The sequence below is a fragment of the Molothrus aeneus genome, chromosome 14, assembly GCF_037042795.1.
Source record: "Molothrus aeneus isolate 106 chromosome 14, BPBGC_Maene_1.0, whole genome shotgun sequence".
NCBI classification, from domain to species: Eukaryota; Metazoa; Chordata; class Aves; order Passeriformes; family Icteridae; genus Molothrus; species Molothrus aeneus.
Window position 1 is genome coordinate 13,568,528 of NC_089659.1, and position 20,213 is coordinate 13,588,740.

The 20,213-nt window shown below is 55.4% G+C and overlaps 1 protein-coding gene across 1 annotated transcript; it reads right to left on the minus strand.

Moving 5' to 3' along the window:
* Window positions 1-6,034: 6,034 nt before the first annotated feature.
* EDA2R (ectodysplasin A2 receptor) lies at window positions 6,035-15,990 on the minus strand. Its single transcript, XM_066559659.1, has 9 exons — window positions 15,890-15,990; window positions 11,252-11,360; window positions 10,417-10,595; window positions 9,615-9,700; window positions 9,289-9,453; window positions 8,667-8,813; window positions 8,055-8,524; window positions 7,779-7,827; window positions 6,035-7,391 (listed from the first exon to the last, which is right to left on the minus strand). Exons 2-9 carry the CDS (start codon window positions 11,336-11,338, stop codon window positions 7,096-7,098), a joined length of 1,479 nt encoding a protein of 492 aa, XP_066415756.1. The 5' UTR covers window positions 11,339-11,360; window positions 15,890-15,990; the 3' UTR covers window positions 6,035-7,095.
* Between the last annotated feature and the right edge of the window lie 4,223 nt (window positions 15,991-20,213).

Here is a 20,213-nt window from a genome sequence, read left to right on the forward strand (position 1 = left end):
CCCCTTTCCTCTTTATTTTCATGTTTCTATGGCAGGATATGAATTTTTCTCCCTTCATTAAATTTGACACACTCTGTGTTTTATTTAACAGAATTACACTAACTTGCCTTCCTTTGCCTTTATAAAAGGCAGGAGAATATAAGTATTATTAGTAATATTCAGGAGAATATAAGTTTTTGCTGTCTTCAACAGCTTGCAGGGCAGGATGTAGGGATACTCATTCTTCAGGAGAACTGTTATGATTAGCAGAAGTAATAAAGACCATGAATATTTAGCAACATGTTCAGGCATTTCAGCTATAAATGGGAACATCTTCACCACTTGACTAATTCTCAGCTGCTTTGTGAAACCAAGCTGTCAAATTGTTTGTTTTGCCTTTGTTTCTCCTGGTCACTGTGAAGGAAGGAGGGATTGAGGGGGAAGGTAGGACAAGGGTCCATTTTCCTGTCTGCAGTGTTGAGCATTGCTAACCCATTCTCTGCTCCCCCTCCCTGCACAGAGTGGGGACAGGAGCCTTTCCCCCATTCCATTTCTGTCTGTATTGATGTGTTTGTGTCCACACACACACTCTGCATGCCCAGCTGCCATTTCTGATGCCTTTCCATGGCACAGGTGCCACAGGGCAGCAGCACAGCCCTGTTGGTGCCCAGGGCAGAGGGTGTGGGGCAGATCTTTGGCAAGACCCTCTGGACAGGACCAGCATAAAACCATGGAGCAGAGCAGCTCCCAGCCCACCTGCTCTCACTGGAGATGTCCTGGGGCTGGGGCAAGATGGGAGCCCCAGCCTGGGGTCTGACCTTGGAGATGGCCAGGGCACAGACCTGGGGCATTGTGTGCTCCTTGCTCTGACGTGTGAATATGAACTCTAGGAGGTAGGGAATGATGGACATTGGCTCTGTTGTTATTGTACTTGTTTGGGGTATTTATTTGTAAGCCTGTAGTTCCTTCAGGCCAGCTCTGAGGAGAATGAGGGGGAGTGTGAAGAGGTATTTAAGGGGTTGTAAAAACACTATTTTGCTAAAATTCCATCCCTATTGCTGCTGCATTGGAAGGCAAACCAGCCCAGCACCCAGGCTTTGAGCTCCCATTAATTGTCATGGAGAAACAGCCTGGCCAGGCTCAAAAACCTCATTTACCACCAGGGCTTGGGGCAGGAATATAGCAATTTCATTTGGGATGATAATGTATTTTTGAAGGATAATAATAATTATTGGCATCAGGTTGTCCCCAAAGACAGTGTTTTTTTGCCTCCAGCACAGCTCTGGCATTGGAGCTGGATTTGTTTCCCCTTAGAAATGAACATCTGCTGCCAATAAAAAGAATAAGGCCTTTTTTGTTTAGTTTTGTTTCGTGGTGGATGTTGCTCACAGTTTGGTCCTAGATGAGATGGTTTGCTCTCATTAATGTTCCCCCAAGCATCCCCCAAGCCCAGTTCCTCCGGGTCTGGTGGCTGTTTTGCCCACTGAGGGCGATGGTGGCAGTCCCTGCACAGGCACCCAGCAGCCTGGAGCTGTGCCCCAGTCCTGCACTGTGCAGCTTTTCAGCTGCCTTCTGAAAGCCCCCGTGAGGGAACTGACAGGTTGGGAAGGTGAATGTGGAAGACAGAAGAACAACAGATTTCTGCCTCCTGGCAAACACATCCACTTCAATAATGTGCTGTGAAATGTGTGTTTTCCTTTGCTTGTGATTGCCCTCGTGTCCTGCAGAGACACAATGAGGTAAGAACTGAGTGTGCAGGGGAAGCCTGGGGGAAATACGGAATGAGAAAATCAGAGAAGAAACAGTGAAAACACCACCTGTGGGGAAGGAAAGTGGAGAAGGAAAGGAACTTGGGTATGGAAATTCATGTCTCTCTAATGGATTTCAGTCTTCAGTTTTAGCAATGGAATTTTATCTGCCTGTCCCCCAGCCCCTGTGCAGGGGCCAGGGGCACATGGAGGGCAGGTGTTTAAGGTTTCTTTACTGGTGAGCTCCTGGTTATGGTTAGGCAAGGGAATGAAGGGTGAAAGCAGGGAAGCTGTTTACCAGACCACTCCAGAGCTGTCAGTCTCATTCCTGCCCTTTTCTCGCTGAATGCTGCAGCTCAGACTCCCCTGAGGACTGTGTGCTTACCCTCTCCTGCACAGAAAAGGGCAGCCATCCTCTCCCTGTAACTACAGAATTTCAATCAGTGTTTTAACAAAACATTGCTCTTAATTCAGGTCATCTCAGCCCAAAGGAAACCCTGGCAGACTGTGGTGAGATTGGGCACCCTGGGAACACCTGGGCTGCACCGTGAACAGCCCCTGTGCCAGCAGGCTCCAGGCACCACACCCTGCTCAGAAAAGGCTTCTTTGGAAACTGTGGATGCTGAGTACCTCCACCTCTGCCATGGCTTTGTGTTTGGTGGTGGATGAGTGGTTCTTGTGGGCCCTGACTGCAGAGGCTGTGCTGTCCATAGCTGTGGCATGACAGAGGCAGCCAGGGCTGCAGACACAGCACTGCATGGGGATCCTCACGGGCAGGATGAGCTGCAGGCACTCGGGGAGCCTGCCAGAGCTGGGACAAATATCACAGCTTTCATTAGAACAGAAAACACCCTCGATGCTAATAAGTGTTTTAAACATACCAGTAGAAGAGCATGAATAGGCTTAACGAGCTCTGTAATTACCAAGGTTAAACAGCAGCTGTTCCTCAGTGAAGCTTTGGGAATGGGAATTCCTTGGGCATCGTTGAGGGGTCTCTGCTCCCCCTGACCCCAGGCCATGCAGTGAGCAACACCTGAGACCTGGCCACTCTGGGGAACGTGAAACCCATGGAAAAACTAAAACTGATGCCCGTGGTGGGAGCAGGCACAGAACCATGGCCACCCCACCCAGCACCACCCGCTGCAGCCCCTCCTGCCCCTTCCCACTCTGGGGCTGAGGCTGATGCCCTCGGCTGCTGCCGCATCTCTGAGCAGCCCTGCCTGCCCTGCCAGACAGGGCCAGCCCCCTCCCAGCCCCCCTGGCCCCTCAGCTTCAGCCCCCACCAGCAGGTGGGCAGGGGGCCCACAGCAATGCTGAGAGAAATCAAAACTCACCAAGCGTCACCGTGTCTGGCTCCAAAATTTATTGAACTACAAACACACATCACTCAAGAGCACCAGGTCTGGAGGAATGTGAGGGACCAACCCCCTGCCACTAACAGGGGGCAGGAGCTTCAGCTTCTGCTTGATTTGAACACAGACAACACCCCAAACCCAACAGAAATAATGCTACAGCAGAATTACAACGGTAATGGCACAGAATTTACAAAAATATAAATAACCTATTCGTAACCTTAAAGAAAAATAACATCTACATAAAAAACAACACATATTCCCTTGGGTAAACCATGGCTACAGAAATGTAGTGATTTGTTTTTTTTGAAAAGCACCAGAGTCTGAAGTATTAAATAATCCAACACAGAGGGGGTATCTCCCCCCAACACTTGCAGACTCTTCCAACAAGTGTGCCCAGATCAGTAACACCAAGTTTTCTTCAGTATTGCTATTTCTGTAAAAGCACATTGGAGGGAGAGCTCTCATGAGCCCCCTGTTCAGGAACAGCACCCGAGGGATGTTCACCAATTGTTCACCAGAATAAACACTTTAACAACAGTGAAGTATGTGCCTATTTTAAGTCTATGCTTAAGAGCTTCCCAGAACAGGGCTAGATTTAAACTTATCATACAAATTCCTCTGCAAATCAGACTTCCAGGCAAGACTGGTGTGGAAACCAATCACTTGTGAAAAAATAACCCCACTGCACTGGAGTGCTTCCACTGTTCAGTCCTAGCTCAAGTTTGCACAGATTTCAGAGTTATTTGATTTCTTTCACCTCTCTGTGAGCCATGCCAGCTTGGCACAAATGGCTTCCTGAGGCTGTGACGTGAGATCCAGCACTACAGGAATTTCCCTACCTTACATTCTATGTACTATGTTGAAAATACTATTAAAAAGCAAAAGTCAAGTATCAAGTCCATTGGTTCCCCAGTGAAGCAGTTCCCTGCTCAGGGATCACTGTTCTTCTGATGACTGAGTCACAGCATTTCCCTCTTTTCAAGGCTCTCATGGTTCCCTGAGGGCTCTGGCTGGGTTTGAGGCAGCCTGGCCAAGTGGTTTTAGGGTGGGCTGAAGGCTACCTGTTGAACTTTTGGCCCTTGTAAACACAGCTGGTTTTGTCACCGCAGCTGAAGGAAGGTGCCTGCCAAGAGCACAGTGAGAGTGGGGAGCAGCCTTTGGCTGGGAGCTGGGGGAGCCTCACTGCTGAAAAGCCGCGTCCTGCAGGGCTCCTGTGCAGTGTCCAGCCCTGCTGGAGCACCAGCCAGTGAGACCTGCACTGACACCACAGGTGAGGCTCTGAGGGGGAACCCAGAACAGTTCAAACACACAGAAAACCAGTCCTGCCAGCCTGTGCTGAGACAGCACACCCTGTGGCACAGCCAGGGCCCGAGGGGCAGCACCAGTGGGGCAGGGGCTGGGGCATGGCCCATACCCACAGCCAGCACAGCACACACCCTCTGTGCTGCACCCTCGAGGCAGGGGGTGAGTTTTGAGTACAAGTAATATTGCTCAGACGTCAAACAATTGAAAAATAAGTTTACTTTAAAAGCTATGAAGAAAATGAGGTTGATTTCTTTATAAAAAGTGAGAAAAACCCCTAAACAAATGAACTAAATCCTCACTTCATTTGCTTGGCCCAGAGCCCCACTGTGGCACACTAATGGAGCTGCCCAGCACGTGAAGAGATTTGCAGCACACACCTGTGGCATGTCCCCATCACCCACAGCTCTAATTTAACAGCCCTTCCTGCCCATCTCCTGCTCCTCACACTCCTCACACTGCCGTGTGACAGGAGCTCTGCCATCCTGCCTGGCTGCCACTGCTCTGTGCACTCCAAGTGACCACACACTGGTGGCACTGGTGACACAGAGCACACAGGACAAGCTGCACAGTCCAGTTCCAACTTCAAAGCCAGGGCCAGCAAGCTGAGCTGCAGGGAGGCTCTTACTCAGAGGCAGTGGGTGAAGTTATTTTCCTTCCCACTGGAAGTGACTATGTCCACAGAGGGATTAAATATTTATTGGATTTTGCGAGGTGATTAAAGCCAGCACTTTCCCTGCCACAGAAAAGCCTCAAACAGGAAATCCCTGGCCCCAGGCTGTGTGTGCTATAGCAACACTCCCCAACAGTCCAAGAGTGCAGCAAGAGTGACTAATCCTGGCCCCACATGGCTCAAAGTTCAACGCTGTAGGTCTTGGGGAGCAAAGAGCAATAAAACGACCTTGGACTGTTGAAGAAACAAGCAGTGAGGGAAAGTGCCAGGTCCAGCTCCAACTGCCCATGCCTTTGTTTATCTGAGCACATCCTGGGTGTGTTCAAGCCCCAACATCTTTAAACAGGGAAAGAAAACACCAGCAGCTATTGCTCCCTGGGGTGTGGGGGAGATCTGCCTTCCTAGAGAAGGGCACTGGCTTCTTTGAGGTACCGTGGTCAGATAAAGGAGAATTCTGTGGGGTCTGGGAGGGGGCAGCAGGCAGTGGGGTAACAGTGCCACTTGCTGGTGACCACCACAGCACTGGCTCCTGCTGAGACCCCGGTGACAGGCAGGACAGCAGAGAGCAGCCCCAGCCTCACAGTGAGGACAAAGCAAGGTCACCAGCTCAGCCCCAGCGATGCTGTCTGCGAGTCTTGGGATGGCTCCGGTGACACCACATCACAGAACAGCCTGAGTTGGAAGGGCCCACAAAGATCACAGAGTACAACTCTGAAGTGAATGGCCCACAGAGGGATTGAGCCCTCAGCCCTGCTGTTACCAGCAGCAGGCTCTGCTGGGAGCTGAGCCACAGCCCCAGCCCTGCTGGCAGCTGCCCTGCCCCTGACCCCCAGCATGCCCATCCGCCCCCACACTGCTCTGCCCTGCTCAGGAACGTGTCCTGCAGCCCCCACTGCTGTCCAGGGCCACCAGCACAACCCTGTGGCCAGGGCACACCAGGAACAGCCCAGCTGCCTGCAGCCCCCAGGCTCAGGCACAACACTGAAATCAGGGTGACAGCAAGACCATGGCAAGTCATGACAAATCCCCCAGGGTGACATACCAAGCAGAAGGGTGCTCCCCCTTCCCAGAAGCAACTCCCAGGAATGAGAAATCAGGCCATTTTTACGCAGGAAAAAGAAAAAAAAGGAAAAATGTTGTTTTAAAAGAGGAGGAGCTTCTGGAGGAGCTCCTGCTGTGGCTGGCACGGGAATGTCACTGCTGCCTGTGACCACAGCCACAGCTTCAGCCCTCAGCTGCCACCTGTGGGGCAGTGTCCCTGCCCCTGGTGCTCTGTGCCACCACAGGCAGTTTGTGAAGCCTTGGAAGCAATGGGCAGTGAACAGCCACGGGGCTGGGGTGAGCCAGCACCTGCCCATGGCCAACAGCCACAGCCCAACGAGGGCTTACATCAGCTCCTCACGAGAGTCAGCCTGAAACTCGTGCCAGGATGCTACACTGCACCACAAATGGGCACAGGAAGAGGAAGGTGCCAGGGTGGCACAGAGGGACAAAGGCTGGTGGCCCTGGCACATCAGCCACTGTAGGTCCTCTGCCAAGGAAATCGCAGCACAGAGGAAGAGAAGCAACTGAAAAGTAAACTGAGAAAGTGGCAACTGGCACCCAGGAAAAGAGAGCACGGGCCAGAGGAAGGATGGGAAAGCTGGAATGGAAGGGAGGAGATGGCTGGGCTTATAGGAGGGCACTGCCCATTGACAGTGAGCCCAATGGCTGAGGAACCCCATGGCAACAGTGGGGCAGGACAGGGCTCACTGCAGAGCCAGAGCACCACAGTATGGGCAGCACATCAACCAACAGGGAAGGGTGTCACAACTAGACAAAAAACAGCCTCTGGAGGGGCCTGAGCAAGCCCTCCCCCACAGAGCAGGGAAAAGGCACGGCTGTGCTTCCTGAACCCCTGTGCAGAGACACCCGTCACGTCCATTCCACGACACAAAAACCATCTCTATGTCCTCCTGCCACGCACCCCAGGGAGGTTCTGTGACTGCAGGCCGCTGTTTCAGCAGTGCACGGAGCTTCCTCTGTCCCTGGGCGTGCCCTAGCGCTGGCGGTCGGGCGCGGGGCTGAGCGTGAAGTGGTCGCAGAGCAGGAGGAGGGCGTCGAAGCGCTGGAGCCGCTGCAGCACCCGCGCCAGCACAGGGACGGTGACCGCAGCTCCTGCAGAGGTGAAGTGTGCCACCAGCTGCTCAAAGCCCGAAATCCGCCCCAGCAGCTGCGGCATCAGCCCCAGCTCCAGAGCCACGTGGCTGAAGTTCTTCACACCGCTCAAGGAAGGGTCCAACAGGAAGGCCAGAGACTGCACCAAGGAATGGGGCAGCTCTGCTATTGGGAGACCTGGGGACGGCAACACAGCGAGGGTGGGTTAGGACACATCCTAGCCAAACAGGAAAAGGGCAAAGAGAACAGCCAGCCTCCAGCCTCAGGCCCTGCTGAGCAGGTGAAAGGCCACCCTGCCAGGGCAGGGATCTCCTCCAACATCACTTTTAGAGCTCAGCAACATGGAGCTGGCTCAGTCCTGGGGAAGCTGCTAACTGGTGACAGCTGGGCCACCTGCTCACAGGCCACTCGAGGCAGCATCACAGAAAATATACCCTGTGGACCAGCACCAAAGGCCACAAGTCAGGTGAGTCCCTGGTGGCCTCTGGAGGAGCTTCCTCCCAAGAACCTTCCTCTGATATGCCCGTGCTTGGAGTACAAAGGTGAGAATGAAAGGCCACTTACCACTGGCCGTGCTGCTGATCTGAGTCACCAGGCTCTGGGCATCATCCACCTGGCAAGACAAAGACCCCAAGGTTGGTGTCAGTCTGCTGAGAACAGCAAAGCCTGGCTCTGCTCCCAGGGCTTGCACAGGGGCTCAGGGAATTCTTCTCCAGCCTTTCCACCCCATATTAACATAACTCAGTCCATGTTCCTACCCCTGTGTGGAGCCCAGCCCCTGTGCCCGAGCCTTGGGCAGCTGGCAGCAGCTCTGAGCAGTGTAAGGCAGGAGGAACTCACCGGCTGCTCCTCGGGTGGGATTTCAGCTGTGGGCAGGTGATGAGCCCTCTCCTGCACCCCAGCACTGCTCTCTGCTGGAATCCTCTTCACAGCCCGGCCGGCCGCGTCCTCCAGCCGCTCACCACCCACAAACTCTGCCTGGCTGGAGAACTTCTGGAGGTCCAGCTCAGTGCACTCCACGGGTGCATGGGGCCACTTGTGCTGCATCTCAGAGGCACAGGAGGAGAGGGGGGCCAGGGCCTCCACCGTGCCCTGCCTGGGGGCGGGGGGTGGCAGGACCCCCTCCAGGCAGTCACCATGGCCTGAGGCCCGGATCAGGGGCTGGCTTTCCAGGAGGCTCCTGCCCAGCTGGGCCTTGGAGGCAGTGCTGGCTGCAATGGCTGGTGGCAAGTCCATCTCTGGCTGGAGAGAGGGGAGCTGGAGACCCACGGCCTCCCCGTCGGAAATGAACTGCACTGCTTCCACGGGGCCTGGAAACAGAAACCAGCACTCATCAGTGAAGCTCAGCATCCTGCTCCATCCTTCCTGCCTCAGGGCATCTCATCCTGGGACCATGTGAGCTGGAGCCCAGTACCACCCACCCTTCCCCAGGGAAAGAACAAGAGCAGGTACCTTCTGCCTGCCTGTAGCAAGGGCTCAAATTCTTCACACCCAGGCAGCAGGGTCCAGACATCTGCTCCTCACACAGGAACCTGCCGGGTGCTGCTGCAGTTGGGAACGTTGCTCGCTGGCCCGAGAAGTTCTGAGTCCTCAGGAAGACTTTGAGGGTAGAGGAGAAACAGCCTGAGCAAAGGCTTGGCTCGCTTCCCTAGCGTGTGCTCAGCCCTGTGGTATGTCTGCCAGCGAGGAGCTGGGAGCCCAGCAGCTCCCTGGCACGCTGCTGGATGCCATCCTGCCCCAACCCTGGCCACCACACCTACAGCCCTCTTCATTCTGCAGCAAAGAGCCACCCAAGCAGAAAAACCTCAGAAGGGAGGATTGCTAGTTCTGACAGTGAAATGGCCTCCTCCTCCTGATGGCCCTAAGAAAAGGAGGGAGGCTCCTCTGTGTCACTGAGCAGGTAAAGCACACACAGAGAGGCCCTGCAGGCATGAGAAGCAGGATGAGGTGTCTATTCTGTGTGAGCTGAGGAACAGCTGGGTCACTGTGCTGTGACTTCAGCAATGCTCTGCACAGCAAGAAGGGGCCACGGGCACAGGTGAGTGGCACAGCAGGAGGGAGAGCACCAACTCACCTCTCTGGCACTGGCTTTTCCAGAATCGCTTGCAGTAGATGATGGAAAGTGCCAGAAGCACCAGGACAATGATGACCAGGGCACTGCTGGTCAGTGCAAGAAGGGCTGTGTCCTGTGGTGGCACAGTAGGGACAGCGACCTTCACCAGGTTTGTTCTGGAGCGACCTGCAAACATCCACACAGCATTGGAGCCAAACTCCAAGGCTCGGACCACCCCTTCCCTGCCCATCCCTCATCACATGCCATGGCTGTGCCTCCCCCAGCAGGGCTGGGGCTCCCCTGTGCCCACGTCACCTGCCCTGACCCCAGCAGGGTGGGACACCTACACTGTGGCTCGGAGGACGGCGTCTGCTTGGTGCAGGGAATGCACTCCCACTCCAGCTGCCCGCTGATCCGCGCCTTCCTGTAGAACCTGCCGGAACAGAGCACACAGGCCCAGCTCAGCCTGGCCCCCCGGGCTGCCACCACCCTGCTGTGCAGCCAGCGTGCTGTGCCACCCACCCCACAGCACAGGGGGACACCTGTCCTGCACTCCTGCCTGGCTGGCAACAGGGCTCTCATCGCTGGCTGGAGCCACACCACACCTACTTGTTCATGTCTAGCCATTTGTCAAGAAGCACCATCTTTCCAACAGCCCCCGCTCCCATCATTTCTGCTGAAGTGGATTTTAATGGTTAATAGCTCCCTACAGGGCTGGGAACAGCCCAGCTATGGCTCTGTCTGAGAAGAGACTCCTACACTGGAGCCCACCGCTGGCCAGTGGTGTCTGCAGCACAGGCTGTCTGTATGCAGCCATTTCACTTCAGTAACCCTTAAACCCCCTCTTTGGGGACTACTAACCATAGTGGTCTGCAACACTTCATCTTCCAGGGCTCAGCCACCCTGGTGTCTACAGAACAATGAGAGTCTGGAAGTTTTCTTTCACAGCTCATTTACGTGAGCCTTCAGGTTTCCTTCTCTAGGGACCCACTAGATGGGTCTGACTTCCATGCCATTAGCAGTGTCCTCACAGAGACACCCCTGGGTCACCAGGCTCCTCTTAGGTGCCGTGTGGGACCCTGGGTGGCCCCTGTGCCCAGCCCCTCCCTCCTGCCCCAGGGCTGGCTGTGCTGTGCTGGCCCCGCTCACCCCGGCAGGCACTCCCCGCAGACAGCGTCGGCCGTGGCCGTGCAGTTGGACTTCTGCAGGCGGTTGATGAGGGCACAGGACAGGCAGGGCTTGCAGCCGTGGTGTCCCCAGCGGTCCTTGAACTTCCTGGGAGGGCAGGCCACGCACTGCGCGTCCCCGCCGCTGCCATCGCCGCAGTCCTGCAAGGGGAGGGGACAGGATATTGGGGACTTGTGGTGAGGGGCCACCACGGGCTCCAAAGGGTACTGAGTGTCCCTTCTTTGAAGGCAAAAGGCCACTGCTCATGTAGGGTCCTCAGAACCCAGCTGAGAGCAGCCACCGCCAGTGCAGCTCACAGGAGACACTCGGGGACCCTGTCTGCTGCCAGCTGGGGCCCGCTGATGTGCTCTGGGTGTTGGAAAGCTCCAGCAGCACCACCAGGTGAACCCTGCTGCCTCCCACCAACCCAAACCTCCCACCAATCCAAGCCTCCCACCTCTGAGACCCCCTGGACCCTTTGCAGCAGTGTCCTGCTCTCACACACCCAGGTGCAGCCCAGCCACGCAGTGTGACCTTGCTCGGGGCTACAGACCAGAGGAAATTTAGACTTCCACCAGCAAAAAAAGGAAATCAGGTTGCTCCTTGTGCTGCCTTAAATCCCTCATCACCTCTTGCTTCCATTGTCTCACCCTTCTACCAGGGTAAGTCAAACAAGCCACCATCCCATCCTGCCAAGTCTCAGCTCTTCCCAACATGCTGGGACCTAAGATCACCTTTCTGAAGGGAGGCTGGCAGAGGATTAACCCAGCTGTGCCACACATGATCATTTCTGCTCCTTACAGAGAAGTCAATTTACCTTGGAAAGCTCCTGCCCAGGCATGCACTTCCTGCAGGGGACACATTTCTTCTGGTCATCCAGGTACTCACTCTCTTGGCAGGCCATTGTGCTGAAGAGGAGAGGGGAGCTTGGGGACGAGAGGAAGAGAAGGCAGAGGGATCAGAGCCAGCCCTAACACATTTGGGATGAGCAGTGTGCCCATGTCTGGGTAGACATCTCCACCTGGCCAGGACAGCAGCCAGCACTGCTGAGCACTGTGGGAGGGACTTGGGCAGGAGGTGACTCCTGGCTCCCTCCACATGGCTCCATCAGTCCCAGGCTGGCCATGGGCTGCCCCATTCTGTTGTCATCTCACAGCCTCACAATGCAGCAAATGAAATTTCAGTCACAGTATTGAAGTACTGACCACTAACTGCTCAGGTCACCAGTGCATTCTGCCAGCCCCAGCCATGGCTCTGGGTACCAGAGACAATCAGGAGAGAGCTTGGCCCCAGCAAAGACTCAGCAAAAAAAAAAAAGCCTGGAGCTGTGCAGTCGCTCAGGCTCTTGCTCCATGCACGTTTCATCTCTGCATGGTGTCACTCACAGCAAACTCAGAGGAGCAGCAGAACAAGCTCCCACCTCCCTCTGAAAAACCCTCCAGAGCTTTCCTGAGGTGCATTAATGGCTCAGCAGAAGGTAACAACAGAACCAGCCCAGGACCAGCATCTCAATCAGAGCAAGCAGTTCAGACTGAAGCTGCAAAACTGAGCAATTTAGTTGGAGTTTTGGGGCTGCCTGATTATTTCTGCAGATTCTAGGTGGGTTCTTCCCATGAAAACAGACAGGGAATAAAACCCACTTTCACTAGACCAATCACCACTTTGCTTTTCCTATTACCTCATGCAGAAAATCAAGAGAGAAACTGTTCAACCTGCCTTGGGACCAAGTTCTCCACACCCATCAGGAATAGTGAACACCTTTTGGAGGACACCAGCCTGAACAGCCTGGAGAACCAGAGCTGTCCTCTGAGAGGGAAGCTTGGCCAGATGTCTGGCCCCTGCAAGGCTCTTGCAGTAAGAGGGGGGATCATCTACAGGGCCCCCACACCTCCTGCCACAGCTCCTTCCCCTCCCACAGCAGCATTCCTCTGCAGGCTTTTTCTGCCTAATCCCACCACTCCCTTGCCGGTGCCTTTTGGAAGAGGACACTTGGCTGGGCTCCCCCTGCTCTGGAGGGCCGAGATTCATGGGAGATGAGGTCTGCCCAGACGAGCACAGAGCATGAGTCACCCTCCCTCCTGCTCACAGCACGTGGGCTGATCCAGGATCAGCAGCCAAGTCCATGGGGACAGGCCAGCAGGGGCTGAAGGGACTCGGGAGAGGCATGGGCACAGCTTGTAACTAGCATAAAGGTTCCTGACACCACTGAATAAAAGAAGATTTGTCACCATCTCAGAGGGTGGTGATCCCAGTGTCTCTGTCTCAAGCACAGGGTTGGGTGTCAGGGTTCAGCTACAGGTTGAATACAGGAGGGAAAATAAAAAGCAAGGAGCCAGGTCCCAGAGGAATGACACAGAGCTCCTCTGGGGGGCTGGCACACTGGGCAGGTGTCACCCAACTGTTCTGGGAGGGCAGCATGCCAGGGGCATGGAGTTTGGTTCAGGCTTTTGCTCCTAATAACAGCACAAGATGAATGAAACAGAATTGCAGGCAACAGGAAAGGAACCCTGACACCAGAGCAGGGACAGCAAGGGGCTGATTTTTACCTGCTCTCCAAAGTGCTGTAATGCAAGGAAAAAGGCACTGGTGAAAAAAACCTCAACAAAATTAAAAAACCCCAAACCAGCAGGGTTTTTAGTGAAACTGTCCTGCGAACACAACTTTGCCACTTTTTCTCATATATTTACAGAATTTCACAGCCTTTCAAAGGGTCAGCAGCTGAGACAATGCCCTCAAAGCCCCCTCCCCACAAGAACCCCGTTTAAAGCAGTTTGCCAAATACAGAAAGTTACACAGGCCAAAGGAATCCTGTGTCAGAGCTGCTCCAAGCACAAGGACCTCTGCCAGGATGATGGAATCACTCAAGATGGAGCAGACAGCCCTACCCAACGTGCCAGCAGGATACTGGGCACAGGGCAGGTCTGCTGCTGCTCAAGTGTGACAATACAGGGAACCAACACTTGGTTGAGTATCAGGCATGAAATTCAAAGCTGGGAGATCTTTGTAATTCTTATTTCAACACCACCAGACCCAAGACATTTGATTTGTACATGGAGGACACATCTAAACCACCTGGTGCTGCTCTGGTATGGCAGCAACCTTGGATCACCTAATGTTTGACTGAAACAACTGGAAAAGCCAAGGAAAAGCCAAAACCAACAACTCCCACCTCTTTGGGAGCCACATGGAGTCTCCCTGACACTTCCAGGGCTGCACATTTTATCTGCCACAGGGGAATATAAAGGTGACACAGTAACAATGAGCATACATAGGGCACAGTATCAATGTACTTAGAGGATGAGGGGAAGAAGAACCTCCTGCCATCAGTCCCAGATGAGATCTAACTGGAAAACATCTCTAATTTGTTAAAGAACTCTTTTATTGCCTTAAAGAGACATCCTGCCTGAGCAGGAGAGCAGAATGCATCAGCCCTTGAGATACCAAAGCCATGAGCTGCTGAATGAGTTTCACTGCGTGAGATGAAATGGTTCCAGCAGAGCCACAGCATGAGCTGCAGTTCGTCCACCCTGTGACAGCACTACAGCTCAGCCATTGTCTTTTCTCTGTGAAAGTGTAATTTTCAAAAAAAAAATTAGGCTGTATTGGAATCCAATCTATTTCTTTTGTGTGCAGCTAAAGGATTATGGGAGGAAAACAAGGGTGAGGAAAATAGTAAGTGAAAAGGTACAAAATGAAAGCAATCAGTGAAACCCTCAGTGCTGCTGATTCTCCCCATCTGCCCAGCAGGGACTGGGGCAGGGGAGCTGGCAGGACAGGAGGAGATGGGGTGGGGGCTGCTTCCCATCTCAGCCACGGACCCTGTGCCCTCCAGCCATGGGGCTCTGCTTGCCTGGGACAGGAGGTGCCCAGACCCACCCTCAGGGGCTCAGACACCCACCCAGCAGTGGCTCTTCCACATCACCACATGAGCCAGCACACACATTACAGGAGATTTCTACTCTGCTGCAGGACTGACTGGCACAGACAGGCAGCACCATGCCTCAAGATGAGACACTTGGATACACTGGAACCCAAGAACAAAGAGCTGAAATCCTAAATAAGAGCTGCAAGTGAAAATCAGGGGGAAAAAACACTATCTGGAAAACATGAGTGCATGCCTCATGGCTGGCCACAGTCAGCTCCAGTCTCCTGCTCAGCCATTCCCTCACTCTGGTCCAGACAGTGTCTCCTCATCTCCCTGTGCCACAAACTATGCTGGGAGAACCTTTACAGCAGTGGGACTCCTCTGGGAAATGGGTATCTCACAGAAGAAAAAAAGGTGGAATCTGAGGCTTTCCACGTGGCTTGGAAATCAGCAGGTTTCTCAGACTGGAGATTCTACACACACAGCTGCCCACTAAGTGTTTTATCTGGAGTGGCTGGGGACTTGTGTTTGCTTTAAGCGAAAGCACCGTGCGTGGGGCGGGGAGGAAGTGCCCCGGGCTGCTCTCACCCCTCTTTAGCGCACAGCAGTAGTCCCCGGGGCACAATGCCCACTTCCCAGTGATTTTTGCCAAGTTAGGGCTGCCCCACCTCGGAAACCCACACGCTGCCTTACCAGGTATCTCAAGTAACACCTCCAAAGCTCCTACCAATTTGCATAAAACTTTGGATTTCCATCTGGTTTTTGCTCCTCATCTAATTCTTAATAATTTTCACTATCTTCCAGCAATAATCAGAAAACCACTGTAGCAAAAAAAGCTCTCCGAGACCATGGAGTCCAACTGTTCCCCCACCAGTAACCCACGTCCCCAAGTGCCACATCCCCGCGTCCATGAAATCTCCCCAAACAGTGACTTCACCCCTGCCTGTGGCAGGGCATGAATTTTTTTGGGGGAAAAACTTGTTCCTAATACACAACCTAAATAAACCTCCCGACCCCCGCATCTGGCAGCTGCTCCTGTCTGGAAAAACAGCCGAGGCGAGACGGGACGGCTGCGGGGGCAGCGCGCTGCGCCCACGCGGGTGCCGGCCGTGGGCGCGCCCCGGCCCGGCCCGGCCCAGCTCGGCTCGGCTCAGCCCGGCTCGCCCACTGCCCCCCGCAGCCCAGCCAGACCCAGACCCCGCCGGCGCCCCCCGCCGCCCGCTCGGGAAGGCGGCAGCGCGCCGGGATTTGCCCGGGCACGTCCCGGCCAGGGGCTCCGCCGCGGCACGGCCGCCCCGCATCGCCCGCCCGGCACCCCCGGGACCCCGGCGCCGGCTCCGCATCTCCCGCTCCCCGCACCCCTCGGGCCGGTGCCGCCCGGCCCGGTACCGCCGGCGTTCAGCGGTGAGCACGGAACCGGCTACAGCCCACGTGTATCGCTGCCGCTGCGCTGCTGGGAGCGGAGCCCGCCGCGGATCCCGCCGGTCCCCCCGACCCCGCAACCGCCTCCGCCCGGCGGCGACACCGGCACCGGGGAGGGTCGGGACCGCCGAGCGGGCGGGCGGGCAGGTGCGCGACCCCCCGGGTTACCTGACTCGGTGCTAGCAGCACGGCACGGACCGGACCGGGACCGGCAGGGCGGCGGGAACAGGAGAGACGGCGCGGGCGCGGAGCCGGACCGGCACCGGCAGCGACTCGGCGGCCCCGCGTGGAGCGGAGCGGGTCGGAGCCCGTCCCGTCCCGGGCACCGGGAGTGCCCCGCGCCCCGCCCCGCAGCTCCATTGGCGGCGGCGCCGCCGGGGCGGGGCCATGGCGGGGAGCGGCGCCGGCGGGGGCGGCCGGGGAGCGGCACCGGCACCGGGGGGCGGCGGGGCCGCAGCTCCACGCCGAGGGGAGTCTGGGCGCAGCAGCGCCGGGGTGTCCCGCTGTCACCGGCCGGGGTGCGACACTAGAGAACCCCCGGATGTGCGGGACCGTGTTCCCCAAGACCCGAGGCTGTCCGGCGCCTCAGGTGCGGGCTGGAGGCTGAATGAGCCCCGAGCCAGCCGTGGGGGAACACCAGGAAGGAATAAACTCCCGGGTTCCGAGTGCCACGCACGGTGTGTGTACCCTGTGAGGGTGGGCAGTGTGTGTTTGGTTTGTGTGGGCAGCGCACACCCGGCACGGCCGGCCCCAGAGCAGAGGGCTTCTCCCAGGATCAGCATTCGCGTCTCCCAGGACTCGCCGTGACTCACCCGCGGTCTCCGGGTAGTTCTGGAGAGTCTCAGAGTTATCCCAGGAGTGCCGTGCAATGACCGACTCTACCACGGTGCGAACCAAACTGGTGTGTGGACCTGAACCTCCTTGTGCACGGGCAGTTCAATTTCCCAGTGACAGCCCTTGGTGCTCCCCATTCAGTGCGCTGTCCCCGAACTGCTGCCCCTCAGTCCTGACCCAGACCCAGGACAGAGCCCTGCTGCCTTCCCAGCCTCCGGGAGGGGCAGGACGGGCACTCAGTGCTGCTCGTTTCTGTGCCCTGGGCCGTACTGGTTGCTGTGCCAGGATGAGTACCCGAACAGTATTTGGGTTTAAACCTGTTATTTTGGGGAATGGTCCCCATTTCTCTCTCTTTCCTTTCCTTCTCTCTCTTTCCTTGCGCTGTCTTTCCAGGCAATGCCTTTTGAGATCTCTCCTCTGCTGCCCACTGTCACTGTGGAGTAGCTTCGATAGAAGCCAGACTGTCAAGTAGGAATAACTGAAAGGATTTAATGAAATTCTCTTGAGCAGACAACTTCACAAAATTATCATGGTTGGAAAAGGCCTTTAAGAACATCGAGTCCAAAAGTTACCCCAGCACGCACCGTATTCACCACTAAACAATGCCCCCAGGTGCCACCCCACACCTCCAGGGAAGGTGATTCCATCAGTGCCTGGGGCAACATGTGCCTGGCCACTTTTTAGGGAAGTTTTCCCTCATATCCAACCTGAACCTCCCCTGATGCAGCTTGGGGCCGCTACCTCTCCTCGCGTTGCTGTTTCCTGGGAGCAGAGCCCGACCCTCCCGGCTGTCCCCTCCTGTCAGGAGCTGTGCAGAGCCCCGAGGGCCCCTCTGCGCCTCCTTTTCCCCAGGCTGAGCCCCCCCAGTGGGACCCGCTCTCTCCCTCCCTGTCCCTCCTAACTGGTGGCATTTCTCACCCGCTGTTTCAGCCGGTCACTGCCGCCGGCTCGCAGCGAGGGGAGCTCGGAGGAGCCGCTCGGGGCGGGGGGGGGGGAAGGTTTGGATGATTTGGATGATTTGGATGATTTCAGCGCTCGCACGGGCGGGCGGCTCCGCGGGGCCGCGCCTGATGCAATCGCCCCATTGCATCACCCACGGCACGGGGGGGTCCGTGGGGCACAGAAACAGCCGCGGGAGCTGTCACGGAGCGGTGCCGTCACCGAGCGCGGTCCCGTCGGCAGAGGTCACCGGCAGGATGGGTTCTGCTGTGCTGGGAGCCGATTGCAGCAGCGCAGGATTCGCTCTGGGCGGGCACGGGCAGAGCTGCCCGGAGCGGGCTGCGGGTGCCTGTCTGCGGCGCTGGGGCTGGTTTGAGGCTGGCTAGTGGTGGCTTGTGGTTGGTTAGTGGTGGTTTGTGGTGGTTTGTGGTTAGTTAGTGGTAGTTTGTGGTGGTTAGTGGTTGGTTAGTGGTGGTTTGTGGTGGTTTGTGGTTAGTTAGTGGTAGTTTGTGGTGGTTAGTGGTTGGTTAGTGGTTGGTTAGTGGTGGTTTGTGGTTAGTTAGTGGTAGTTTGTGGTGGTTTGTGGTTCATTAGCAGTAGTTTGTGGTGGTTAGTGGTTGGTTAGTGATAGTCTGTGGTGATTTGTGTTTGGTTAGTGGTAGTTAGTGGTGGTTTGTGATTGGTTAGTGGTGGTTAGTGGTTGGTTAGTGATAGTTTCTGGTTGGTTAGTGATAGTTTGTGGTGGTTTGTGGTTAGTTAGTGGTGGTTAATGGTTGGTTAGTGGTGGTTTATGGTTGTTAGTGGTAGTTAGTGGTGGTTTGTGATTGGTTAGTGGTGGTTAATGATAGGTTGTGGTGGTTTGTGGGTGGTTAGTGGTAGTTTGTGGTAGTTTGTAGTTGGTTAGTGGTGGTTAGTGATGGTTTGTGGTTAGTTAGTGGTGGTTAGTGGTGGTTAATGATGGTTTGTGGTGGTCCTCACTGAGGTCCTGTGCAGCCACACTGCTCCGATCAGCCTGAACCCACCAGCTCTGGGTCTGAGACCAAACCAGGCAGTCCTGCCTAATCCCAGTTCCTTTCTGTTGGACTGGATGTACTGAGGTGGGTTATTTCCCTGCTCAATCAGCACCTGGCAGCCACAGCCAGGGTAACATCTGGGAGAGCTGCTAATCCCAGATGCAGGGGTGGCTGTGTCAGGTACAGTGCTGCACAGCTGGCAGATTTGGATGTGGTTTGCAGGCTGAGGCCCTAGAGATGTGAGCTTCACCTTACAGCACTGTGCTCTCAGGTGTCTGGTGGTGTGTGTGATCATCCGATATGCTCAGGGTCACATTGTCTCCCTTCACTTGTAACTGTGCTGCATAATTAACGGAATTAGTTTGTTGAGAGTTAGCAAAACCAGGAATTTTGAAGCAGAGACCAGTTTTACCGTTTTTTTTTTTTACATACTGGAGCATTCACAACACTAGAGGGCACCGAGAGCAGGCAGGAATCAGCTGGGGAGGCGAAGCAGATTGTGAGCACCCCCGCACACGGACATACGGGCACACGGACACGTGGACACACGGACATGGAAACACCCTCCATCGGCACAGGAGGATCATCCCCCTAACACACGGTGTGGTGCAGCAGTCAGTCTCCCCAGAGTGCTTCTCCACAGCATCCTGCAAGGCTGAATCCCGGCTGTTTCCGTGCGCAGGCAGGCACGGGCAGGACACGGGGCATCCCCGCAGGAGCTGCGGGAAGGGACAGGCCAGCGCCGCTCCAGCGTTTTCCCAGAGGGGAATTGTTGTGGTTTTGTGCTGCCAGAGGAATGAAGAGCTCGAGGATCTCTGTTGAGCAACTCGGTTGATGCCGCTCGGGCTTCTGCAGAGGCTGCTCCGGTCTGGTGTCAGCAGAGGGCACTGGGAGATCGCCGGGAGCCTGCCCGAGCCGAGGAGCATCAGCAGCTTCCCAAGCTTCGTGTACGGAGGTCACAGATCCAGCTGTGCCTTGTCCTTTCCTCTCCTTCTGCTGTTGCACCCAGTTTCACTCGTCCTCTCTCCTCTCCTCTCCTCTCCTCTCCTCTCCTCTCCTCTCCTCTCCTCTCCTCTCCTCTCCTCTCCTCTCCTCTCCTCTCCTCTCCTCTCCTCTCCTCTCCTCTCCTCTCCTCTCCTCTCCGATGCAGCTCCTGTGATGTGGCCAGCACACACACAATCCATCCAAGATGAATCCAGCCCTAAATGTGTGTGTACATCCTCTGCCAGACCTGCATCTGGGATCAGGAATTGGGCTGAAACCCAGCAATGCAGGAGCAAACTGCTGCCTGAAGTATGTCCTCAGGATTTAATGCAAATCAAGGGTTCTCACCCACCTGGCAACAACTATGGCTGTGGCACAGCTATGGCATTACTGCACAACTAAATAACATTTCAGCCTTTGCCCAATGAATCTTGCAGAGAACAGTTTCAGGAGGGCAGTCACAGCATGAAGACAGCTGCAATCAGTGTGATTTTTCAATGCACCATGATCTTTGTGCAATCTTTTGCTCTCACTTGTCCCCACAGCTTCATTCTATGCAATCAATCATATTTTTGAATTGATTTTTCAAACTTACTTTCAAATCCTTGCAGGAGCTCCTTCTGCATGACACACAGGGTGTCCAGGGGCCACAGGCATCACTTATCCCTGTTTTCCACCTAAAGTTGAGCTCTGACCTTGCATCCAAATGTTGACCTATGGAA

What these genes read in the sequence shown, in the direction of transcription:
- EDA2R (XM_066559659.1), bottom strand. Translation starts at nt 11,338, where the DNA reads ATGGCCTGCCAAGAGAGTGAGTACCTGGATGACCAGAAGAAATGTGTC. An exon ending in CTGGGCAGGAGCTTTCCAAG is followed by an intron (nt 10,596 to 11,251) that starts GTAAATTGACTT and finishes CTCCCCTTGCAG; the next exon opens with GACTGCGGCGATGGCAGCGG. An exon ending in GAAAAGCCAGTGCCAGAGAG is followed by an intron (nt 8,814 to 9,288) that starts GTGAGTTGGTGC and finishes CTACCCTCAAAG; the next exon opens with TCTTCCTGAGGACTCAGAAC.